Source organism: Grampus griseus (assembly GCF_964374135.1).
Source record: "Grampus griseus genome assembly, chromosome: 4".
In the NCBI taxonomy this organism is placed as follows: Eukaryota; Metazoa; Chordata; class Mammalia; order Artiodactyla; family Delphinidae; genus Grampus; species Grampus griseus.
In genome coordinates this window covers 76,270,093-76,297,614 of record NC_138997.1, presented here as the reverse complement: position 1 = coordinate 76,297,614, position 27,522 = coordinate 76,270,093, and the positions used below count along the sequence as shown (strand labels likewise).

General features: G+C 34.7%; 2 protein-coding genes across 5 annotated transcripts in view; one reads left to right on the top strand and one right to left on the bottom strand.

Moving 5' to 3' along the window:
- Positions 1 to 8,096, top strand: part of GUF1 (GTP binding elongation factor GUF1) — a 32,476-nt gene extending 24,380 nt beyond the window's left edge. The window contains exon 16 of the mRNA XM_082652714.1: positions 7,139 to 8,096. Within this exon, the coding sequence (XP_082508840.1) occupies positions 7,139 to 7,169 (31 nt within the window). The 3' untranslated portion in view covers positions 7,170 to 8,096. The remainder of the gene's footprint in view (positions 1 to 7,138) is intronic.
- GNPDA2 (glucosamine-6-phosphate deaminase 2) lies at positions 510 to 27,522 on the bottom strand. Of its 4 annotated transcripts, XR_014296613.1 has the most exons (8): positions 27,402 to 27,522; positions 24,271 to 24,432; positions 20,055 to 20,156; positions 18,813 to 18,995; positions 12,816 to 13,000; positions 7,005 to 7,179; positions 4,576 to 5,374; positions 521 to 642 (listed from the first exon to the last, which is right to left on the bottom strand). XR_014296613.1 is itself a non-coding variant. In XM_082652717.1 (7 exons), exons 2-7 carry the CDS (start codon positions 24,392 to 24,394, stop codon positions 581 to 583), a joined length of 831 nt encoding a protein of 276 aa, XP_082508843.1. In that variant the 5' UTR covers positions 24,395 to 24,432; positions 27,402 to 27,522; the 3' UTR covers positions 510 to 580. The 4 variants fall into 4 exon arrangements, 3 of the variants coding, with proteins under 3 accessions (XP_082508843.1, XP_082508842.1, XP_082508844.1); XM_082652717.1 differs by lacking the exon at positions 4,576 to 5,374 and having other exon boundaries at positions 510 to 642; XM_082652716.1 differs by lacking the exon at positions 521 to 642 and having other exon boundaries at positions 2,145 to 5,374.

Sequence of the window (27,522 nt, the reverse complement as noted above, 5' to 3'; positions counted from 1 at the left end):
ACGTAAACTGTACTTTTAGGCACTGCAGTCTCTTCAAATTTTCTGTACCAACAATATATAGCAGGACTTTTGATGTCCAGATGCTACTGCAGGAAGATGACTAAGGCAACCACGTGCAGAAAGCTTGTGCAGAGAGAATATTATAAAGATAGCATTCCGGAAGTAAAGGCTTGCAATGATAGTGGTTTGATACCTGAAAGGCTTGGAGTGTCTTCCTGTGATTAAAAAATTAAAATCTAATAATGCCACTGGAGTCATATACATGGTACTTTATGTACAGAATTGTCACCTTTAAAATGACTTAAATTTGTAAACAGGCAGACATTGCATTTCTGTGCTATGTTATAGAGTGACTGTGGCTTCTGTAACAACTAGCTGTTCAATTGTGAGAGCCAATTACGTCTAAACCCTAGTATAAAATGGACACGTTGTAAATATGGAATGTTTAACATATAGATATTAGACTTCAAAAATGACAATATTCAAAGATTCCCCAAGTTTTATCATATTGCATAGCTGAAAATTCATCTATGTATAAAAGTGTTCTGTTCATTCAAGCAGAATTTTGATCCAGTCTCCTTCAATTTGCTTCTTTCATACTGTATAGTGGATCCACAAGTTTATTGTGCACATGCATTAAACCTTAAAGAAAAAAAGCACAGTTCTAGTTGTATTTCTTATTTTGAACTATATCTTATTTAGAAAACAAAAGATTTAATATTAAAATACAAGTATACTGGCTCCCATCTAGTACAAAATAGTTAAATTTATTGGAAAAATGCAAATAGAAATGTTTCAGAATGTTTAGTTTTAACTACCTAGCATATATCAATTTAGTTATTTATGAAACCATGGATCTGGAATGGGTACAGGTTCTTTGTGAGTAACCAGAAGTAGGGGCAGTTCTTGTCTTTAGAACTTCCTTCAGTATGACAAAATAACAAATTTGAATACTAATTACATCTAAAAGTCTGTTGAGTTTGACCCTCTGCCAGTTAATCTAACAGACTCCAACAAAGGGCTCAGAACTGTTGTTACATCAGTTCTCTAATATATTACCCTATCCATTCATCTGGCAAATTATTTTCTACTATTTTGACATGTGTATTTACAATAGGGGTTGATTACAAGCCACACAGGTTTACTAAAACAATAAGATAACCTAAATATCAATTTCCAAGTAAATTTAAATTTCATCTTATAATTGGTATGCTTGTAAACTGTCCTTAATTTTATTAAAGCTTCTTGGGAGATATATTCCAGTTATTCATGTCTTAATGCACATGTATCGTATTTAGGGAAATAAACTGTCCCAATTAATGAACTAAAGATTTTATATTGTGCAGGTTAAAGAAATCAGTTAAATTTACGAGGTTGTTAAGAACATGGAGGCTGGGGAAAGGGACTCATAATGTGGTTTTCTTAGGAAATGGGATTACTGGATCGAGGAGACAGGGTACTTGTTAGTAAGAAGGTGTACTTTGTCAGAAAGGCTGCAAAAGCACTCTAAAATCCAAACTGTGAAGACCCACTTTTAAGAGATAAGCAAAGGGACATGCAGAGAACACTTAAGTATACGTGTAGTAGAAGAAAAACCAGGAGTGGAACAGTCTTAAAAGGAGAGAGAAATATTCACTCGTGAAATTGAAAGAGAGAATGCTAATTAACTCAACAGCTCACTTCAGTGTCTAATCAGCACCTCAAACTTGTTAACAACATCCAGACCCATTTGCCCCTTCTAAACCATTTCTTTAAAAATACTGTATATGGTGTTACCCTCTGATGAGCTGCTAAAGCCAGACAACTGAAATTCACTGTTGATTTTTTTCTCTTTCCTTTTTAAATTCAGCAGCAAGACTGGTGGGCACTACTTTCAAAATATTGATATATCCCAAATTAGCTACATTTCTTCATCTCCACAGCACTGCCCTTAGTCGAAGCCACTTTCATCTCTAATCTGATTACCAACTCAGCACCCTACTTTCATCACTTCCCATTGTCCAATTTTTCTAAAAACAGAAGCTAGATTATACCATTTCCCAACTTAAAATTCTCCAATTGCTCTTGTCACTTAGAATATAATTTAGATTGTATTATATTATATATATTATATTATATTATATATATGTATATTATTTAGATTCATTTATCCTTCTGATCTCATGTCCTCCCCACTCTCCCCCTTTTGTGTTACACTCAACCCTGGCTTTGTTGCCATTACCTCAGAAAGGCTAAGCTTGGTTATAGTACAGGGTCCTTATATTTGCTGTCTCATTCAGCCTGGAGTGCTCTTCTCCCTGAGCAAAGCATGATTATCTCCTTTTGGCTTTTTGGGTCTCAGCCCAAATGTCACCTTATAATGAATTACTGTTTCACTTTCTTTAGAGCAATTTTCACTCTTAGAAAATGTTTTTCCTACCATGTCTCCAACTAGAATCTGAGGTCCAGGACCTTAAATTTACTGCTCTAAGTCCTGGGTCTATAAAGGTCATGATACATGTTGGGAGCTCAAGAAACATTTACTTTAAAAAATCTGTGAAGATTCAGTGAGATGGTCTCTGGAAGCTTTTTTTAAATTTAAAATGAATCTAGAATATAGTTAAAAAGGAGGCAGGAAAAAAGGAGGGAGCAGAGACCAAGATTCTGTAGTTCAAGGTCCTGAAGACAGAAAAGTATCAAGGGCACTGGCAGAACGGCTAGACATGAAAGGAAAGGATGCTTAACGATTAGGATAAATTTAAAATCTTGGAGGTAGGACTGTGGAGGAACTGAAGTTAAGCCTTCCATGCAGCTGGAGGGACAGAAGGGTCAAAAGGTTAAAATAAGTAATGGGAAGAGTTTGAAGAAAGCAAAACAAGGAGCACAGCTAACCCAGGAAATGAAAGAATTATGTATAAAAAGTACCAAACTAAGCATAAAGGCACTTGATCGGTTCTGCCTCCACCTCCGGTATATGGCAGCCATTTATCCATCTGGCCTTACTTATAAAATGGAGTAACCTCAGCTCAAAAATTTAAAAAAGAAAGCAATGTACTCAACATAGTGCATAAAAGTCTTATAATGATGTTTGGTATGTATGTCTGAGATAATGTAATCTTTGATACTTGAATGTTTCTATAGTGACAGTTCCATAAAGTTATATAACCCTCCCTTCCGTGCTTACCAGTGCAGACAAAAAGCCTGTGATAAAAATCCATGAGTATGTGGACAAACCAACAAATACTTCATTCATTAGACTGTTTTATGCAAACTATCTCCGAGGCTGGATTTGAAGCACACTGGTTTATTGGCATTTGTTCTTTGCTCAAAAAGTGTTAATACATACGAATATTTTTCTCAGGGCTAATAACCCCTCCCCCCCAATACCCTTTTGAAAGGCCACTGATATGCAAGCCCTCATTTGCCTTTTCACTCTTAATTTTGTTTTTAAAGTATAAGCCTGCCCCATTTTATCGGTATACTTTGTTCTCTATTAAGAGGAACTTTTTCTGCAACTGTGTTAGCTCATCCTTACACCTGTGCTATTATGGCATTCTCTTCAAATCTAAGTGTTACCATCTTCTACAGCTCTCAGTCCCATCAGCTCCATTCAAGTTTTCATCAACTACTATGTAACTATAAAAATCTCTCCCTTAACATCCCTTGGACTTCACAGTGATTTACATAATTTAGCACTTAAACTGAAATGGTATCAACTTCATGTGTCATCCATCTACCTGCCCAACTACCTAGAATTTACCAAGTGTCTCCAGTGTACTAGGTAGGTACCCTTTGAGATGCTCATCTATTGCAATGAACCAAAACTGAAGTCCCTACCGTCATGGAGCTACATTTTATTTTCTCGAATCACTTAGTGAGCCAGTTTTATGAAGAATGCCAACTACTTTCAGGCAGGGATACTTGTACTTCTTTCGGGTATAACAACACATGAGACAATGTACTTGAAGGCACTGTAACCCATGTTTCTTGGCTGATGACATTAACTGGAAAATATAGTTTACATTTACCAAAAATAAACATTAAAGGGTAATTTTTTAATACTGTAAAAGGTATCTGCTAATGAAAAATATTTACCAAATAATTAGCTCTAAATAGAACCAATCTTATTTAAAATAATATTTAACTGAAAAGTTTAACAACCAGTATGTAAAAAGCAGCAAAATGGAGATTGGAGAGACCCAAGAGAGGGGACAAACAAAGATAATGGTAATCTCAGCCATGTGGTTTAGAAGATATACCTCTTCCAGAGTATCAGCTCTTTGAGGATCATTCTACTTGATATAATTCATCTATCATTCACTTAAAGCTTTGATCATGGAAAGAATACATTAGAGCTTAAAAACACACAACTTAAAACATCAGGATAAACATGAAAAATACAACTCCTGTAAAGTTTTTTAAAAACTAAACACTGGCTGTAACTTGTACATAACATAAAGCTAGTTCCAAACTAAAAATAGTTTTGGAAATTTTAGTACTTGCTTTCTGAATAATAAATCAAGAGTTTGCTATGACTAAAGGTAAAAACTGACAACGTTCTACACAAGAATGTGATAAAAATAAATAACTGCTTACTTAACTCATAAACAGAAGTAAATTCTAATGAGTATTGATAAAAATGCATAGACTTTCTGATGTTGCTTGAAGAAGAAAAGTTAAATATAATAGATTTTATAGTTTGGTTCAATCTGAATTCATTCAGCCTCTATCAAGCTATTGGAGCTATTGGAGTAAGGCCTAAAAAGGATAAAACAAAAAGAATGTTCACCATGATGATGATGTCTTGAAAATATATTATCTCAGGACATAAAACATAGGTTTTATTTTTTAAAAAACAAAAAACTAGAATAAAACAAATTAAAATGTTTTCCTGTGATTTACTTATATCTTTCAAAAGATATATACTGAAGTAAACTTCCATATGCTAATGATTTTTATTGTTTTAGATGTAGTTAACCTAGACTTCAAGAGCTAAATAATTAGAACCCTTTAAGATTCCTCTTGACACTTTTAAAGGGATGGCAGAAGAAATAGTGATGTGAATGGTATTCGAAGAATTACAGATTATAACTAAGGGATTCATTTCCTTCAGTATATCTTGCAGTGATATAATAATAAGGATATGACAGATACATAAAACTACATTTATAACGTATAAATTTATGAAGTCATTTTACCTAATATCAAAATATCTTACTGTAAGATGAGGTCTATATATATAGCCCAGAACAATACTGCAAATCCATTTTTCTCCATATTGAAGGAGGCATCCTGACAGAGGCTGATGTCCTGAATCTCTTCAGAAATATATAAAGCTCCAATGGAAAATAATTTCTAAGTGACTTTAACATCCGTACTAAGCCTGTTAATTCACCTATAAATGGGATTATAAGAGTACCCATGTCATATAATTGTGAGATTTAAGTAAATCAGCAAGTATAATATGCTTAGAATAGCACCTGGTCATATAACTATTGGCTATTATTAAATGTTTACTTCACTAAAATGTAAAAATTTTCTGATAAAAACTAAACTGACAAAAATCAGACAAGTATAGGGGTTTATCTGGGGATTACTGGTGCTAGAAAATGGCAATGTTAAATGAATCTCCTCAAAACTGTTATTAAAATATGTGGATAGGGTTTCCCTGGTGGCACAGTGGTTGAGAGTCTGCCTGCCGATGCAGGGAACACGGGTTCGTGCCCCGGTCCGGGAAGATCCCACATGCCGCAGAGCAGCTAGGCCCGTGAGCCATGGCCACTGGGCCTGCGTGTCCGGAGCCTGTGCTCCGCAACGGGAGAGGCCACAACAGTGAGAGGCTCGCATACCACACACACACAAAAAAATATGTGGATAATGAAGATTCCTTCTATTAACTTTTTCAAGGAATCTAATATTTGTGATGAAACCTGGACTACATGGAAATAGATGGGTAAACCTCCATCTAAGAGCTCTTATTCACAACCCATAACTGAGGTATTCCCTGCTTTTATCTGTCAAATTACTAACAAGCTAACAATTTTCAGTTTAATTTGGTATATTTGTGACTTGGTAAAAAACTGGTAATTTAACTGATAAAAATATAAATGACTGGAAGTAATCTAAGTGCTTAACACTAAGGAAACCTTTAACACCTTTTATTAAAGAGATTTAAAACGTATTTTCATTCATATAGTATCAGTAGTACACTTATTATATACTTTGTGAATTACTGAACTATACATATGACTAATTACATAATATTTTCATATCAGCTATATAAATACAGGTGCTTTGTAAAAAGTACCTATTTATACAGCTTGTTTATGTGTGTGTATTTATATGTGGAGTTGACTCAAGCAGGGAATGGCTTCTAAACTGAGTGTATTCAAAATTGTCCTTGAAAATCTCTTAAACACCTATCACAGCAAGTTTATATGGTTATATATATATATATATATATATATATATGGTATGGTAAAGTTTAAAAATTACTGAACTAGACTGTAGGAAGAAGCAAAAGGAAGCTAAATATGCAGAAGTCTGGGCAAACTCTGCTTACTTGCAGAGTTTATTCCATACTGTTTGACATTTAGCAAAATTTATTGTGAAGATTAAATGAGATAGTGGGCAACCCATCTTATCCCCTGATTTCATTCTAAACATAGCTGAGAGGTTAGGGTGGGACAGGTAAACAACGAAAAAATTAGAAAGGACATATATACATTTCCTTTGGGGCTATTTAATCTTGTATATTCAATATGAAAGTAAAATATTTAATTTTGGATTTCAAGAAACATCTTGTTTACTGGAAATATAGATTGAGGAGGTTTTCTTCAAGAAAAAATATTAGGAAATTACTTTGAAAGCTAGTATTATCTGAAGTGAGACATTTCTAATCCTTAGCACAGTGCCAGTTTTCAATAGGCCACAATGCAGAATGTAACTCCCCAGTCATACTAAGTTTTAATTGTCATCTACAATGGAATATTCTCCCAGTCTGCTTTTGAAATTTCAGTGCTCACCTTTAAAGTATTTCACAGTTTTAACTCTTAATTCTAAAGTAGCATCTTCATCACATACAAAAATAGTTCGGGGATGTTGCTGGAAGGCTGAAACAGTCCACATGTGATTGACTCCTTCTTCTATTGCTTTGTAGAGAGCAAATGCCTTGTGTGCACCTGTTATGAGGATCATTACCTGAAAAATCGTGGACATTACCTGTCAATTCTTAAAACATGTTCCAAATGACTAAGAAGCTCTATTTTTTTTAAACAAAGAATTTAGCACCAATATTTTTCTGAGGGTTAAAATAAAAATAAACAGCTCCATATTTCTTCATAGTTCAAGGTATTTATTTCTGCTCTTTAAGGTAACAGGCAAGCACAAAGTGTATCTCTACTTCTGGCTGAACAAAGTAAAATAGTGTCTTGTAATGGAGTATTATTGAATATACCATAATGCCTATGATAATTAACACATTAAATACTGATGTACAAGAAGAGACCTGGGAGAATGAAGAAAAAGAAACAAAAGGGATGTTTTGCAAAAGCAGAGTTACAGATCAACAAAGAATTTATATAACCAGAAATGATATATCAAATTGCTCTAGCCCAGATAAGCAATAGATATTACTTTGGAAAAGCAAAAGACTCTGAAATAAGATATTTTAAAAGTAATCTAGAGAAATGAGCCTAAAGATTGTTTCACTGAACGGGTGCTATCTAAAGCTGTTTTGGAACAAAACTAGATTTAAAGAAGGGTTCAGAATCTACTTAATGCAGGAACTGTCCTTTAAACACACATAACTGAGACCATCCTTAGGTACAGAAAATCCAAGGTCTTTGTCCCAGATCCCTGATAGCCTATGAGATAAGTCAAAGAATGTATGCAAATGTGAGTGAGTGTATACAGGTGTCTGAATGAATCTTTTCTTTAACATTTTTAGCAGTAAATCAATCCTGTTTTTACAAGTTAAACAGTTTATGTAATGTAATAAATCTTTAAACATGTTTTTTTCTGATTATTTTTAAAAAAATGAATGTTAAAGTGGTTGTAATTCTAAAATATCTGTAACAATGTAAAAATTCTGTATTTCACATTTTATAACCAGACCTTCTAAAACAGGGAGGAAATTAAAGATTAATGAACCAGATATTACTGTATTTCTTTTATCAAGATTCATTACTTTTCATTTTGAAGCTATATTTGATTAATATCAAAGCCCATGAATGAAATAAGATATGTATGAATTCTTACTGTTTTTATTGATACTTCTTGTTCTTAAGTATAGAGATCTAGGCTCAGTGAAGAATTAATATGCCTTCACCTATAATTAAAAGCATTTTTTAAAAATTAGCAGTGCTTAAGGTAAGCACAGCACTGATTAATGGGTCTATTAGTTTTCCTCACTGGAAATTAATATTTTTTTCTTAAGACTGATACGTGTTACAGAGGAGTTTGAAAAAAAAAAACAAAATATTCAAGTTCTTTGCTCCATCCTGTCTTCTAATTCAGAATCTTTGGGATTAGGACCCAAGAATCAGGGTCCCTTAAGTGATTAGTACGCAATCTGGCAGAAGTCCTTATACTAGCACTTGAAAAGGCTTTTTAAAACTATTTTAACACACACTACATTAAATGAGAATATGTAGTGATTGCTGCATGATGGATATTTTCTGAAGTTTAATTTATTTCAGGAGTTTTAAAATGTGATTTGGTGGTTTCAGAGTTAAACACCGAACTTAAGCACTTTTCGTGAATTATTATCTCATTTAACTACCCACATCAACAGCGTGAGATAAATACTATTCTTACTCATATTTCACAGATAAGGAATGAGGCACAGATATTCTGTAACTTGCCCAAGGTCTTGGTAAGGCTACTATATAAACAAGAGGTCTGATTCCAGCATCCATATCCTTAACAACTACAATAAGACATATATAACCTTTGAGAATTAAGAAGAAATATCTGGAAAATCAGAAATTGAAGAAAATCCCTCTTGGAATATAATTTGACGTTGATAATACGTGATTATTTCTACTCTATCTGCTCCACTATTCTCAAGGAGAGTATTTCTTGTATTGTGAAAAAGCTTAAGAGTAGCCCTATCTGAAACCAAATTTTAAGGATAAGCAGAAAAGAAAAGGGGGCACTTCAGACAGTTATGGGGTGGTCAATAAAAAGCTAGAAATTTGGTAAGGCTGAGCATAGGGAAATGAGATGGCTGAAAACTGAATTTTGATAATACAGAGCATTTTATGCCAAAGAGGCTAGATATCATCTTGTGATGAAGCAGCAAGGAATCAGAGACTCTTCATTACATGCATGAGTAATAACTATGTTTTTGGGGAAAAAAAAAATTCAGGCTGTAATAGAGAACAGGAAAGGGAAAGAATGGAGATAGCCATGATTTAGGATACGTTTGCAATAATCCTTAAAAAACTGATATAGACCAGAAGTAAGGCAGCTCCGATGGATTTATCTGATGGATTTATCTCTGTTTGATGGAGGGCTGGATCCTTATTTATCTCTAAGTTAAATGGTGGAATGTGGTGACTGATTAGATGTGAAGAAGCTGAGAATGACACACGTTTCAAGTTCAGATAATTTTCATGGAGGATGTTGCTGTTCACCAAGGGAGGGAGGTAATTTTGGTAGAAAGATGAATTTAAATTTTGAACAGTTTAAGTATAAGGAGTCAATTGGAAATATGAAATCTGCAGCTTCAGAAAAAGAACTGGCTAAAGATATGTACTGGTAGTTATCACTGTATTGAGCGTAGTTGACCTTTTTAGAATAGTACTAAATCTACCAAGAACAGGGTTCCAAAGTGTGACTGCTATTGATGTATTAAAAAAAAAAAAAAACCACACAAAAAAGGTCACTGCCCAGAAGTATGCATAGTGAATACGCAGTGCTAGGAGATGACCCCCTAGGTAACAACAACATTCAAAAGGCAGATGGAGGAAGAAGAGCCAGGGAAGCATACTGAGAAAGAATGGTCAGAAAGAAAGAAGAGTAATGGTAGAGGTTTATGATGGAAGAAATAGTCCATAGGAATAAATGATGAAAAGAAGCCCAGTAGGATAAGACCTGTAGCAAAGATGATGGTCTTAACAACTAAGAACTTGTCACTGGTGACTTCTGTGACATTCAGTAAGTCAACAAAATCAAAAGAAGATTTTTAAGTTTTACTGGTTTTTCCTTATGTCATCGCAAGAATAAACATTCAAATTATTATAATTATATATAATAAGCAATTCTAAAGATGCTACAGTAAATAAAAACAATTTGTGTCTTTTCTTTTGGAATTACCTTTAAAATATAAAGCATTATCTTTAAATATATCTCAGTAAAAACAAATTTTAATCCTTTGAGGGTAAATGTGGCTTTCATCAAACAGCCGGAAGTCAATAAAAATCAGATCTGGTGGTTCAGGTAGACAGCCAAGCTGTGGATAGAACCAACTTTGTCCAAAATGAATTATAGGCAAAACTATCATTCAAACTATTCTCAACAGTTACTGAATACCTATTATGTGACAGGCAGTGTACTGTGCTAGATATACATGACTCATAAACACTTGGAGATTATAAACTAATGAGGAAGGGTATTAAACAACGAAACATACAGAAACAATTATAAACTGCAAAAAGTGCTATAAACAAAAACTGTGGTAAAAGAATAAAAGAAAGTAATTTTGATTATAAGAATTATGGTCAGAAAATGGAACTCTGAAAGCTGAAAACGGGTGCCATTTTAGCTAAGCAAGGGCTAGAGAAGTAGAACATTTCACAATTAATTAACATCAATGTAAGGCCTCAAAGCAAGGAAGGAGTGAAAACTGAGGGCAGTGACTTGTGTGGTTCATTACCTAGTAGACAATTCCCAAGTCTTAAGAAACCTGTAATAACTTCTGGGTTGTCACTTCCAGGGTCTGTACAGAAGGGCCTCATTATCTGAGTTGCCAAAGTGTGAAGATACTTATTGATGCACTGACCACTTAAAGATTTGTCTCCCATTCAAACCTACTTTCCACTAAACAGTGACATCTGTCCCACACATGGATTTAAATTTTAAATATATTTGCAGTTATTGAAAATGACACTGAAGAACAGCTCACATCACAGTTAAAACCACTGGCAGATGAAAATGTGTACACATGAAGCCCATTAAAATTGAAGATAAAGTCATTAAGTATAATCATGTGATACTTGTTTCAAAAGAATGCTATGAAAAATCTAGCAAGACAATAGCCAAGACAATGGAAACAACCCAAGTGTCCATCAACAGAGTACTGGTTTAAGAAGATGTGGTGTACACACACACACAATGGAATATTACTCAGCCATAAAAAAGATTGACATACTGCCATTTGCAGCAACATGGACGGACCTAAAGAATATCACACTAAGTGAAGTAAGTGATACAGAAAAAAACAATACTATATGCTATCACTTATATGTGGAGTCTAAAAAACAATACAAGTTAATCTATATAAAACAGAAAAAAACTCACAGACAGAGAAAACAAACTAATGGCTACCAACGGGAAAGGGGGTAAGTTAGGAGTACAGGACTAAAAGATACAAATTACTATATGTAAAACAGATAAGTAACAAGGATTTACTATATAGCACAGGGAACTATTCAATATCTTGTAATAACCTATAATGAAAAATAATCTGAAAAAATATATATATAACTGAATCACTCTGCTGCACACTGGAAACTAACACAGTATTGTAAATCAACTATAATAAAGCACTAAAGTCCTTGGGAAAACTACTAAATAATAAAAGTTTTGCCATAATTTTCTTTACAGTCATGCTGGGAATGAATACTGTGAGGTGAATAGCATCATATAATTTTGTTGGAAAAGTCAAACAAGAAACAAAATCAATGTTTGAATACTGTTAATTCTAAGAATTAGCATAAGAGTTGCACTGTAACTTTAATTTTGTTATATGTAAGAAATCGTTTCGCATAACTTTCATATTTTAGAACTAAGATTGCTCTATTTTTTTTCGATTTATTTACTATGAAATTTCAGTCTTTAAAAGGTCTTTTTTCATAAACCAATTATCGTTAGATGTAAAACTCCATTTTGAATGACAGTTCTATTTGTGCATTCAAGTCTAGATATATTTACATTAAGATCAGTTACTCATTCACCATACCTTGTCTGTACTCTTTCCTCTGAACCTGTCCAATCCTGCTGCCAGAAGGGAATGGAGTTTTGGGTTTCCATATAATTTAACCACTTATAATCATGATCTGACTATAATTTGGTCTGTTATTCTCAGGGCAGGAAATGACAGCCCAATTAAAAACTAAAAAATTTGAGTCTACTGTTCAGAACTCTTGCCTTCTTAAACATACCAAATTTAGAACAGATCCAGCCCTAAAGGGGTTCTTTTTCCACTGGAAACCAACTGAGCTATCCTCCTACAGTCAAGAATCACATTACACTAAATTATCCTAAGCCTCCAAAAGCAGTTTAATGTTAATTATGACTGCATCTTTGTTGCAACAGCCCTTTCACAAGACTATATGATCAGTGTGATTTTAGGACCTCAAACTGTGAAACAAGAAGAGGCAAGTAAAGCAGTACCCCAAAAGAGATGGTGCCTAATTTTTAGTTTCCAGCTCCAAAGACTTAATTTACTTGAATTCTAAACATGGCAATGAGCCTAAAAGAAATTACTGAAAGCCAGACAACAATTTATACTGCAAATAGGATTAACCCAAAATAGCACTTATTTGACACCACAATTTCTCCAAAGTCTATAGACATCAAAGGAAAAACATCAAAGAACATTTAATTCTTACTTCTCTAGCATCCATCACTGTCCCCACACCAACTGTTAGAGCCATAGTTGGCACTTTTGATAAATCTCCATCAAAATATTTAGCATTTGCCAAAATGGTGTCCATTGCTAGAGTCTTTACTCTTGTCCTTGATACTAAACTGGATCCTGGCTCATTGAAAGCAATATGACCATCTGGACCAATTCCTTTCAAAAGAAATACATAGACACACACATATATACATAAGTAAATAAGGTTTCTCAAAGTTCAACATGATTTAAAGACCAAAGAAATAGTCATAAACACGCTTACCTTGTTTTATTTGATAGCTGAATTTCTAATGCTGCAGTAAAAGATTTGTTCCTGTATTTGATTCAACAAGTATTTCAATGTTTTCCATATGCTTAGCATTGAGCTAGCATGATTCTAACAGCAAAATTAAGTATCACTTTATAATAATACTTTATAAAGCAATTTCACATGCATCCTCTCAACAACACATATATTTAACAATCTTGTGACATAGTCAGATTAACCATATCTATTTACCTCATCTCCCCCTTTTTTTAAGCTCAAAAGGAAACTTTGATGCTAAAGGATAATATATGATTTGTTCAAGGTAAATAATTTAGTAAATACTAAGACAAAACTCAAATCTAAATCTTCTGATTCCTAACCCAGTGGTCTTTATATTCACACTTTAACTTGCTTGGTTCTAGTCTAGATGGGGCAGTTAACTACTGGACCTCCCTGTAGTATAGTTTCCTCACTTATAAAAATGTTTAGATTGGACAAGATATTATCTAAGGCAGTAGTTTTCTTCAAACTTTGACTGCAACCTACTGCAAGAAATACATTTGACACTGCAATCTAGTACACATATAAACAATTAAAACAAGAATTGCATGAAATAATACCCTTACGAGGAGCCATTCAAGCTATTTTTGATTACATTTTGTTTCATTAACAAAACGTACAAAGGGAAATGGTGGATGTGACTGACCATATTGATTTCATGCCCTAATAATATGTGACAACCACAATTTGAAAACTCTGCTTTAAGGAGATCTACTGCCAGCTGAAATATTCTAGGACTGCCTCTAAAATATAGATAAGAATATGACATTTCTTATTTGAAGGAAATTGGAGGTAAATCTTTTCATAAAATCAAGAATCTTTCTATGGCTTAAGTAAATCAAGTTTTATATACATGGACCCTACTTGCTAGTCAGATTTCTGGCAACTTCAATCAAAAAAAAAAACCCCACAAGTTCTCTGGGTCAAAATACTGGTTATACTTATATTCTGCATATTTAATGATATATAGGTGTATCTTATTGGCTCTTAACACACAATTCTAACAACTTTTTCCCAGGCTACAACAAAGTAAAATATGACAAAGAGTAACCTGGTTTTGAATGAAGAAGGAAGAACTGAAAACCTTAGGAAGCAAATATGAACTACCAAAGCACAATAATCTAGGAATTTTTAACAATATAGGATTAATTTTTAATCTAGTACGTAAAGCCAGACCTATATGTGGTTAATATGTATGGTTTGTTTCCACTATTAAGTATATATATGCTTGTCTATTTTAAATCACAGATACGCATATCTCTCTAGATTTGTAAAACTGTTCTGCTTTTCCTCTTAAGTATACATCTACCTAAATATTTTTATTTATAGGTCTCTATGGAGGAAAGGATGGAACCAGGAAAATAAAAGAGTTCCAGAAAAAAACAGAAGGTCCTCAAAGATCAGTATTAGTGGTCTCACCGTTGATTTGGGTCACACAAGTGTACAGCAAAGCTGAAATTATCAGGAATGGTTCATGATGGAGAAGCGTCAATACATTCCCTTACTATCAGTAACTATCAAAAATTGAGCTTTTCCTGATATAAAATTATATTTTTAAAATGTTCAGAATGTTTTACAAAGCCTTATAAAATTTTCTTAAAAATAATCATGAACTCTAAACACCATGGTTAATTCTTATTCAGTCTTTAAGTGTAGACTAAGATATCAACACCTTTTTTTTTTTTAATTTATTTTATTTTTGGCTGTGTTGGGTCTTCATTGCTGTGCACGGGCTTTCTCTAGTTGCGGCGAGCGGGGGCTCTCTTCATTGCGGTGCGCAGGCTTCTCACTGCGGTGGCTTCTCTTGTTGCTGAGCACAGGCTCTAGGTGTGAGGGCTTCAGTAGTTGTGGTGCGCGGGCTCAGTAGTTGTGGCATGCAGGTTCCAGAGCACAGGCTCAGTAGTTGTGGCACACGGGCTTACTTGCTCTGTGGCATCTTCCTGGACCAGGGCTCGAACCCATGTCCCCTGCATTGGCAGGTGGATTCTTAACCACTGCGCCCCAGGGAAGCCCGAGATAATCAACACCTTTATGAAACATCTCTAAAACCTCTGAGTCTGGATTGTGTGTCTTTCCTGTGTCTATAGTTCTATGGGCTAGAAAGTAAACTTCATGAGAGTAGACTTTCTCTTCTTCATAACTGTATCCTTACTATTTAGAACACATGACACACAGGAGGCCCTCAATAAATAATGGTTGAATAAATGAATGGATGGTTGGTATTGTTCAGAATGTTCAGTACAGTTTTTGCCCCCTTCTACCCTGCTCTGCTCCCCTCACAACAGGGGCTAGACCAATCATAACACCCTATATCTCATATTGTTTAGACAGAACTGTTGTGATCTAAGGACAAGTACTTAGGCCAAGCTGAAACAATCAGAATTTCTCTCTATAAATCTGAAACTTGACCAGGAACACAGAAAGAAAGAAGGCATCTAGAGCTGAGGCATTTGATGACAGCACTGCAGGAGAGGATCAGGTGAGTCCCTGCTTCAGTTCATCTGAGGCTCCTGGTTCTTGTTCTTTTAAAGACTTGTTTTTTCCAACTCTGATGTCAGTTCTGTGAGTTACCCCAGAATTATTCCAATAAAATCACTTTTAGTCTCATTAGTAGACTACATTTACTTGCAAATCAAAGAATCTAATCGTGTAACCAAAGTAAAGGGTTAAAAATTTCCCCAGTGTCTTATTTTTACCTTTTAAACACAAATTATCTTAAGATAATTTTAAAGTTAATAATGCTTTTAGAGTCCATTTATAGATTTCCATGTTTGTGTACTTTATTGCTGGGTATGGATCAGGAATTGCATGATACACCTTATTCTTTCTCCCAACAATTCTGTCATCAGATGAAGAACTTCTGAGTATGTATTTCCTCCTTTCTCCTTTCTATAGAGGGAAGGGAACTCTTGCTCCATTTCCCAGGAGTGAGCAATGGTGGATTAATACTCTGGAGCTCTTCTCTGGTCTTACTATTTCCAAATTCAGAGGGGAGGAGTAGGAAACCCCATTCTGGCCTCAAGCCCAACCTGCAATCTCTAATCCAACTTTACCTTTAATAAAGCTGATATTTTGATCCCATTTGGCTCAGTTCTTAGTGTTTTTATTAACCAAACCCTGGAACAAAAGAAGGGTAAGTGGTAAGACCCAGATACCAAGCCTCATCTTGAATATCCAATGATAACAACCTAGATCAACAAAGGTGAAGAATCAAATGAGATTCCTTCATGAGACAGATCCAATAATAGGGTATCCCAAACAGGGGAAAGTTCAAAGAAAATGTAATAAGCCAACCCTCCGTTCCCTATACACAATTATATGTCCCTTCGATAATAAATATAAACTGTCAGACCCTGGATTAGCCCACGACTACAATGAAGGTGTTAATGGAAGAGGAAAGGAAATCCTGTTAAATTTTTTTGCAAGGGGAGAACTACAGGAAGTTTAAGACAAAAATTGGTTAAAAAACAAAATAAAGTTCTTTTTAGTAGTAAGAGTCAGTGATAAACATAAATAATTATGATTATGCTCCATTAGTTTCAAAGGTAGAACTAAGGTGAGTTATTGTGAGGAAATGCACTGAAAAACTTTAGCTATAAAGAAACAAGAAGTGGCTTAAAGCTATGGGGAAAGAAGAAAGTTTACTATAAATCTCTGAAAAGGGAGATTAAACCTTAAACATTACATTAAGCTAAAATATTTTCCGGAAAGTAGGCAAAAGGACAAAATGGAGTTAAAGAGCTCTTATCAGTTTTTTTTCCCCCAAGTAAATTCTACTTCCTGGCATTGAGACCCCAAGGGATTTGTCACAAGAATCCTTATGTAAGGTCAATAAATTAACAGGAAAAAATAAGTCCTCAAATAAAGAAGTAAAAAAATACTATTTATGTTATCCATTCAGCCATTTTTAATACTGAAGTTTTAATAGTTGCATATCTTTTTGTATAATGGTAAATGAGTGAAAATATTTCTTGATATAACTAAGATAAACAGTTTAGGTATATTATTTTACAGTAATTCTACTTGATTTTGGTAGAGTTTAGAAAATCTAAAGAATGCGTGGGTAGCGCACTCCTTAAACATTTTCAAATATCTACTGCCTTGGCCTTGATATTGGTAGGCGCAAACGGTAATTATCTCAGAATTGAGCAATACGGACAAAACTGGAATGCAAATGTTTTCCAGGAATAGTGAAGTAATATTAGCAAGTTTTATTTAAAAAATAGATACTGTCTATTTTGAAAAGCAAACTAGTCTAACTTGGATTCTTGCTCAGATAAAAAAACCATCCTAGACTGTCTATTTAAGAAAGTAATTGATATTAGTTCTGCTAGGTAGAGATAACAATTTCCTCAAAGAGAAAAACTTCAGTCTTGCTGGATACCCTTAGAGGTAAATCAGTAAAAGAGCAGGACATTCAATGAACTAAGGAAAAATTACTTCAGAAACTACATCTCAGAGACAGAGTGGAGTAACACTTAATGGATTACCAACTACATACCAAGCAATGCACAAGGCATTTTATACATGTTATAATGTGGTTAATTCTCATCAATTCTGAAATGGTTAATATAATCTTGTTTTACAAATAACTTAATTATATTGAATTAGTATACTGAACTAGTTTACTGAAATCAATAAATTTCCTAAGATCTTACAGATTGTAAGTGGCCAAAACAGGATGCTAATTTTTGTCTGACGATAAAACCCAATTTTCTCCAAAGGCAACCAAACACCTCTACAATACCTGGCCACCTCAACCATAAATTAACCTTAGTACAGGTCTATTGAAGATCTAATTCATATAGTTTTGAGCAGTCTTCCAATAAATTAATTGTAAGATATACCTGGATCTAATGGATATATCTATCTCTATATATCTAATGTTAATTTAGAGCTTTAGTATGTTTAGTTGAATACTAAAGAATCTGGCGAAAAACAATTTTGGTTTCAGTTTAGATGATATACTATTCATATGCTCCATACTGATAGCAGAAAACCGTATTGTCATTACAAAGGAAGAGATTCTTTCACCTCTTCAATGGTAGATCATGAACACACAATATACATACACATATGTATGTTTGTGTGTGCACGTATATATATAAATTTCAAGTGGAATTTAGTTAATTAAACATTTACTTTAGAGTTTATTAAGACAACTATACAGCTTAATTCATATTAACTAAAGGCTGATGATAAAAATTTTACATTCTTAACTGATTTCTTAGTGAAATGAAGCAATTTGAATGATCAGTAGAGAAATGTTAAAATCCACCTGTTCCACATGCAGACTTTCAGAGATTTAACGCCGTAATTTGATAAGAAAGCTGGGTTGGGGTTTTAAAGAAACAGTAGAAGAATAAGAGTATCACTGAGGAAAAGAAACATCACTCGTTTTCTAAGATGTGGTAAACTATCAGTTCTAAAGAGGTAATTAGGCAGGGATTAGGACCTATTTCTCAAGCCATAATTTAAACAATCCCCACTTGCAACATTAAGATTATTTTTTGATGAAAATAAAGTAAAATAGAAATCAATAGCTGAATAAATGGGTATTACAGTCACAGATGTTCTTTACATTACACGAAGGTAAGTTTTTTTTTTAAAGCACCTAGTTCAAATATTAATAAATGATTAACGACAAAATGTTTTACGTACCTCCAACAAAAAGATCAATTCCTCCAGCTTCTTTTATTTTCTTTTCAAATGCATCACATTCTGCTTGTAAGTCTGTAGCATTCCCATCAAGGATATGAGCATTATTAGGATCTATATCAATATGCTTAAAAAAGTTATTCCACATATAAGAATGGTAGCTTTCGGGATGATTTCTGGGAAGTCCTAAATACAAAGTTAATAAATAAAAATGTAACTATTTCCAGAAATAAATCTAAAGTTTACTTTTCTGATTAAGCCATAAATGCTACTTAAAATATGTAACATTTCTATACCATATTCAATTTAAAAGCATTTTTATACGGAATATATGCTTATTATGTGCCAGGCATTATTTTAATCACTGTACATGTATGTATTAATTAATGTGTACAATGTCTATGGAAATAACTATTATCAATCTCACTTTATAGATGAACAGAAACACAGAAAAGTAACTTTCCCAGGGTCACAGAGCTCACAAAGGGGCTGGAGCACAGAAGTCTAGTTCATGTGCATGTAATCACTATATTCCCCTTCTCAAATACAAAATTTTAACCAATAAAACTGATTTATGTGTTAAATTCAACATAAATTAAATGGCCACACAACTGAAATCTTGATCTACGTTCTTCCTCTGTTATTCCTATTTACATGCAAGGTATACTAAATTACGACAGTTCTTTGACAATGACTCAGGCTACTGTTAAAAATGTGTACCTATAAAATTTAAATTTTAACACAGAGTTTATATATATCACTGATCTTTCTAGTTAAGCAAGGTCACAATCAATAAATTATAAAAGCTTCAAGGCTACAAATAGCCTTATATTTAAAAAATATTTTACTAATTACTTTTACATACATATTAATTCATTTATCCCCACAACAACACTGGTTTTAACTTTGCCTTAAGAAAAAAAGAAAAAGAGAAAAAGAGAGAATGAGACATGTGAATGAATTGGCTCAAAGTCGATGGAGCCAGGACTGGTAAGTGGCATAGCTGAAGACGAATGCAAATCTTCTCATTTCTAGTCTCACGGTCCTTCTACTACGTCATGCTGTCATTACAAAAATAGTTTTTTTTATATAAACTCCCAACCCCACTACAAGGTAATACATTATACTCTAGAAATATATTCATATTACATTCAAAACAAATTTAAATAATGTTAATATTCTCAATATATTAATTTTTTAAAAATATAACATGTCCAAATAATATATTCAAATAATATAGCTTACCTACATATTCATCCATGTTAAAGGTCTTCACATATTTAAAAGAAAGGTCTCCATTCTTATGATATTCTATTAGTTTTTTATAACATCCTAAAGGTGTACTCCCTAAAACAGATAAACATTCCATTTTCTAACATAACTTGAAAATCTAATTTAAAAAAAAGTTTATATTAACCTTATTCTCTTCTTACTTAATAGTATTTTATATTTCTAATTTATTAGGCAAACAATTATTAATTTAAATACACATTCAGTTAACAAATATATGTTGAATTAGTCTCTCTACAAGGTAACCTAAAATTTTAGTAAACTGGAATTTGCTGAATAAAGCTGGGAATCTGTCAACAGAAATTATAGCTTGGAAAATTATTCTTGTGTCGCTGGATATTTGGAATTAATGGTGTATATTCCAGGATTAGAAACTTCTAGAGAGCACATGTGAATTAGAAGAAAAACAAACGTCCCACCTTTAGAGAAAAAACTATTTAGAGAGGGATTTGCAGCATAAATGATACATAAATAGGTCAAGTATTGACCATTCAATGAAATCAAAAGTGAAACCAGAGCTGAATTTAAACACTGCCTCTACTTTCAAAATAGAAAGTGGCAAGGATCGAGTGAGGAGGCTTATCCTTTAAGTTTTTAACTGGAGCTCCTGTTTCTCATTTTGTGTTATTTTCAGCATATATCAGCTAAAATGTATAAAGTAAAATGATTTCTAGGAAATGGGATCTTGGCTTTGGATACTTCATCTGAGTTCTTAATGTTATTGTTTTATAAATGTGATTCTTTTATGTTTTATGAAATTAAGATCTGCTTGATAGTGCTCCATGAAACGACACAATAAAGATAAATGAATTTAGCCACTTGAGGATGGCCTCCCTTTGTTTTTTAAATCTGCTGTATTTTTTCATTTTAACTACAAATTCGAAGACTAGATTGACTACATTCTTACAACAAGCAACCTGGCCCACACAATCCTGGTCAGAGTATTGGTTTCTAGTCCGCCCACCATCACAAAACAAAATAAAACACCCAAACACAAAATTTCTACTCAAGAGGCAGGGAGAAGTATGGCAGAACTAAGCAGTCTCTGGCAAAAAAAAAAAAACCACCAGAAAAACAAAAAAACAACTAATACAAAAAAAATCCAGAGTAGTAAAAAAAACTGACTCTCATTTAAGATGACAGAATAATAGAAGTGGCTAAATATCACACAGACAGGTTCACAGAACAGAAGACTAATAGGTTTTCTTAAAGTTAAGCACACATATTGTTTTAAATTGTCATTAATAATTTAAAATTTATGTGGTCAAACTTTACAATTCTCAAAGAACTACAGCCCACTAACATGAAACCTGGATAAAAGATGGATAAGTATGCTCTTCTTTCTCCTTTTCTAGAAGCATAACAAATTTTCTGTGTGTATCTTTCAGTGTCAAGAGAATAGTTATAGGACTCCCTCCGTAATTTAAGGACATATGAATATAAAAAGAAGTTGTCACAATAGTGATAAAAATCACATTCATTTTCTACTTTTTAATCAAAGTGGCTGAATAGAAAAAAATCAATGGAAGATATGGTACACGGTGAACTGGTAAAAGAAACTTCATTTTAATATATTTGCTTTGCAATACTCATTTACTAACATAACTAATTTAGCAAGTGCTTACTATGATTCAGATAAAACAAAGATTATGACTGTTTCTACCCTAAAAGAACTCACAGAATACGGATAGACAAGTACAAAGTAACTATAACACAAGGAAAAATATAAATAACCTATAAGAAGTCTGGGGCAGTATAGTGAATCAAAGAAGAAAACACTATAGTCTTGCTTGTGGGAGAAAGGATGAAAGATGACATTTCAACTGAGTCTTTGAAGAAGTGAAACTCCCACAATCAAAGAATGGGTTAAGTTGTAATTGAAAATAGAAAAAAGATGGGGGAGGAGGTTCAGAGATGACACTTGTATGCCTACCATGTGCTAGATGCTATGCTGGTGTTTCATACATTAGCTAATGTAAATCTCACAAGTTTGGGAAATTGGCATTATCTTTCCCATTGTGAAGGTGGAAGAATTGGGGTAAAAAAATTAAGGAATGTGCCAAATATCACACACACGGCAGTGAAGCCAGATATTCAAGAGATTCTCATAAAGTTCTTATTACACAGTATGCTAGCAACATGAATGAAAGTAAAGCCAGCAAATTCAGGTCTTTTCTTTGAACTACAAGCCGTGTAACCTGCCTACCCTGATTCAGTGTAGAGGAATAGTGGGAATAAGTCTGGGAGGCAGGTTGGGCCCACAGCATGCAGGCCCTTAAATATCAAGTTTGTCAACATCACTTCAATAAATGTATTACTGAACAGGGCTTCCCTGGTGGTGCAGTGGTTAAGAATCTGCCTGCCGATGCAGGGGACACGGGTTCAAGCCCTGGTCCAGGAAGATCCCACATGCCGCGGAACAACTAAGCCTGTGCGCCACAACTACTGAGCCTGCGCTCTAGAGCCTGTGAGCCACAACTACTGAAGCCTGCGCGCCTAGAACCCATGCTCTGCAACAACAGAAGCCACCGCAGTGATAAGCCTGCACACCACAACCAAGAGTAGCCCCCGCTCGCCACGACTAGAGAAAGCCCACACACAGCAGCGAAGACCCAACACAGCCAAAAATAAATAAAATTAAAAAAAAAAGATATATACTGAACAGATATTCCCCAGAATTGTGCTTGGTGGGGCGTAATTACAACATAGCATGTTGTTTACAGAAATGTATGTTCAAATTTCAAAAGCATGGGGTGGGGGGAGGTAAGGATGGGGCATGATTAACACTGTCATTGGTCAATGAAGGAGAGAAGTAGAATATGTTAACAAAGGTTTTCCAGAGATATACCCTTGGCAGATGTATTATTAGGCAGTAATACTATCCAAAATAAAGCAGAAGAATTGTATATCAAAATACACAAAAACATGTTTAGCACTGCTGGCGTTTATGGCTCTGAAGCCTTTCTGCTCCCATACTCAAATTACTGCTTATTTCTTCATAATTAAGACAAAGTGATTAAGGCAGCTAGTCTGAGCATGGCCCAGGTTTACAGAAGGCAAACTGATACAGAGGGCATGTTCAACCACTGGGGCTCACATATCAAAACTGTGGGTGCTGAGGGGGCCCATTTCTGGTGTGCACAATTAAAAAAAATTCCTCTTTGCCGTTCTTACCAACACCTACTGCCATGGACCGAAAAACAAAAAGCAAAACAACAAACAAAAAATCAACTTGGTGAGCTAACAGTATCTTTCATGGAAATTATGCAAGTGAAAAACAATTATGATTGTAGCTTTTCTATAGTTGACATGTATGGGGGGAGGAGCAAGAGGAAAAAATACTGTTTAAATAAAACACACTTAAGAGAACCTTAAATTTACATAGTGTTTACAGTATACAAGGGACTTGCTCTTATTTGAGCTTCAAAACAGCACTGTAAGCTATTAATTTCCTTATCTTCCTTAAAAGTAAGGAAAACAATATTATGGTGTAGAATAAGTGCCCTTCAGTCACCAAGAAAGTAGCAGCTCTGATTCCAGGTCCAATACTCTTTCCTATGTAAGTCAACAATATCAAATAAAGTACCATGTATCAGTGACACTACTTGGTTATTTTTTAAGAAAAACCTTAACCGAGAACTAAATCCAATAAAGTGTATAATTAATGCTTATGTTCATTCTGTCATGAAGACATACCTGTCTTCAATTTTTCACCTGTAATACTTCTAAAATAGAAAATAATCACAGAAATAGCAAAGGGCTAATAAGATAATATAAGGCATATGAGGTAAAATTAAGAGGCAGTAGTACATATTGTAGGTACCTCTTAATGATCAATGAGAAGGCTAATCTCCCAAGAAACTACATGAATAGTGAAAGCAACATCCCTAAATACAAACAAAAGACTACTAGAAAAAGGTACAAAAAATATCATGACCATGACCTAAGCTATATTTCCTTTTCAATTCTGGAGTGGTAGGTGAGACAGAATTTTAACAAATAGTAATGAAACTTAGATACCAGATATGTCTGTATCTATACATTAGACTTGATATCCTAATATGTTAAATCAGTGATATGACAAGAAATAAACAGGAAACATATTTTACTAAGAAAAAGCCTTCAATCCCACAACCTTGAGTACCTAATATGGGAAAAAATGGTGCATTACCTGTTGGCAAACCCAGTGTAAAATATCTGTCCTGTCCAGGTCTGAATTGAATGATGCGATTACAGATGTATTTGGCTGCCCATTCACTAGCCAAGTCATAGTTATCAAGAATTACAAGCCTCATTATGGTGATGCACAGCTTCCAGGACAAGAAGTTCAAACCTGAGAAAATTCCATTGTAGAGCACTTTAAGTAATTTACAGTCAAACAGAAGTAAAATACATTGATGACTTTTAAAAGGACAGTACTTAAGAAAGACATGCATGTATACAAATACAATCTGTACTTTTAAAATAGTAATAATGGCTGTTCTCTTTTGGACGAACTTTGAGTTCTGGGCAGTGGGCTAGGTCATTTAAGTACAAATATTAATTCTTACAACAACCTTCTGAAGTACATACAACATCCAGTTATAGATGAGTAGAGGGACTGACACAATTTGACTGAGTTCACACAGTTACTAAGTGACAAAGCTGAAATTTATATCAAGGCAAATTTACCATAAAGACATCACACTGCACTATCTCTACAGGTATACTATATAAAGCAACATAAAACAAATCTAAAGGCAAACAGAGCAGCACTCATTTATTGATTGCAAATTCATGGTAGTAATGATTACTCAGCACCTTTTGGGTTACTTACTAAAATCCAGAACTCTCCCTATGAATGATGTAATAACCAAACCTCCCTTCTGTATAAAAGTGATACCTGCACTTAAAAAAATTTCAATCAATACAGAAAGATAAAAAGAAGTTAAAAAAAAAAAATCGACCCAAATCCTGCCACTCCGAAATAATGCTCATTACTATTTGGTATACATGATTCCAGGTATCTATCTAATGCACACATATAAATAGGATGTATAGAAATAATTTCTAACAATGGGATCATACTAGACATGCTATTTTTAACAAAAAGCATAACGAATTGAATTCTTTCTGCATTAAACAGAAGCAAAAGAAAATAAAGTGAACTAAAGAAACTGCTGATCTCTGGGGGAAAAAATTATTCACAAAAAGCAATTTCAGTTCCTAGAAGTATTCTAAGGTTAAGAAAAAATATTATACAAATATTAAGAGATCAGCATCATTTAAAAACTATATGATTCCATTTTAGACAACATGGATTGACCTACTACCATGAAAGATGTGAAAATTGCATTCTTACACTTCCTCCCACCCCGATTTCTGTAAGATGTATTATTTTATACTGCCAAGATTTATAACATTTACAATCAATGTGTTCTACAACTATAATTCCCAGATTTTAATTCTTAGTTTTATTATACTTAAATGGATTTGTTACCCACACCAATCTTTTCACAAATGGCTTCAGCAGTCCTGAATTCTGTACCCACAAACCATACATACAGAAGTCAAAATCTTTACATTAGTGGGAGTAGGAGGTCTTATTACAAGGAAAACACTGAATCTAAATATGTCCTTAAGAACATGATGATTTAGATTCTGGCATAACAACAACTTACGATCACCATGATCTAGAGTTATGGCACAATAACAAGAGATAAATATCATTTACAGACAATAATTTACAGTTAAGTCATGAATTCAGTCCAACAGATGGACTTGGCCTCCATTTAAATTCATTAATAATCTAATGGCAGAAACAATTTCAAAGTTACACCAAAGAATCAGAAACACTTCCTGGCTGTTTTAACCATCAAGAGATATACTTATCTCTAATAAGGATATTCAGCAAAATGACTACTGATAAAAAGAGAAAAAAAAAAAAAACCCTGTAAGGTGAGGAGGAGGAATGGCATTAGAGCTTTCCAAGTGTCTTCTGTGTTTTGGGGCATGCTATTTCTTTTCTCAGTTCAACACACTTGTGAGGGAGGGCCTATTAAATGCCAAGCACTAAGCTCTGTAGACACAAAAATGACAAAGATAAGGATCCTACTATCAAAGGGCTTAGACTCAATAGTCTCTGGGGAAGAACTTATCCTCATTTTTCAGATAAAGAAAAGTGCAACTCACAAGTTTATTACTTAAGTTATAAAGCTATTAAGTGGTGGAGGGCCTATCTGACTGAAAGATACCTGCTTCCCAAAAGTGCCTTATAAGGAAGAATCACTTAGGATGCCTGTTAAAAAGATTCCCCGGACCTTTCCCTGGACATGGTGTTTCAAAAGATATGCAATGGGTCCACGGAATCTGCACAAATATCACAGGTGATTCTTACAATCAGGATACATTTGGAAAATAACATCATACAAGACGACTGCGTTGCACAGAGGTTCAAGTAAGCCTCTCAGACCAAACACAGGCACGGTTTGCTTTCTTAAACTCTTCCGCGAGTCTACAGTTCAGTTCTAAAAGTCCCAAATGAATCACCTCACCCAGAGAAAAGTAGAATGCCACATGTGTTCAGATTTTTAAATGTGTCTTTTTCCAGTTTTTGCCAATCCTCACACATCTGAATTGCTGCTGCAGTCGACCATTCTCTGACATCTTGACCCGACAGCACTCAAAAAATGACACAGCACCACCCCTGCCCTCATCTTCCTCTGGTGCTGATTCATTTTGGGTGTGCGTCCCTTGGACAAAGAGCTGCCAAACACAAACCTGAACTTTAAAGCTGGATGGGAACTTCTAGACGACTTGGGTTACACAGCTATTTTAGAATCTGTACTAGAATCTGGAATCTAGGCTTACAGAATCCCTGCTCTGCGCTTTTTCCCTAAAACACACTACACCTGACCTCAAAAGATTCCTGAAGCCCGACCAGGAAGGGGGCTCTCAGAGCAGGGATCCAGGTCAGGGTCCCGACGAGAGGCGAGAAGCAGCAGAGAAGGCTGTGGTCCCTGCCCGGAAGGCGAGGGCTGCAAACTCACCTCACCTGCCAGGCCGCTGGGCCCGTCTCTCCTTAAACCCTAACGAATGCAAATGAGGATGACTATTACGAATTTGTAACAAGTGTCAGGAGAAGACTGCCAAAGAGCAGGGGCCAGGAAAGCCCCGTCCCGAAGAGGACGACCAGTCAAGTTGGAGGCTCCCGGGACCCCCATCCGCCCGGCGTCCCCGTCTCCGCATAGAGCCCACCGGTGGGTGCAACAAACAGCCGGGCCCCCGCCCGACTCCCCTTCCAGGCCCTTCCCGTGTACTCACCCGCCGACCCACCGGCTCTTCCGAGGCTGGAACAGCGAAAACAACCAGCAGGCAGTCAGCCCGGAGAAACACCAGCCGGCGCGAGGAGCGTAAAGCCTAAGGACCCGGATGTAAATCTAGG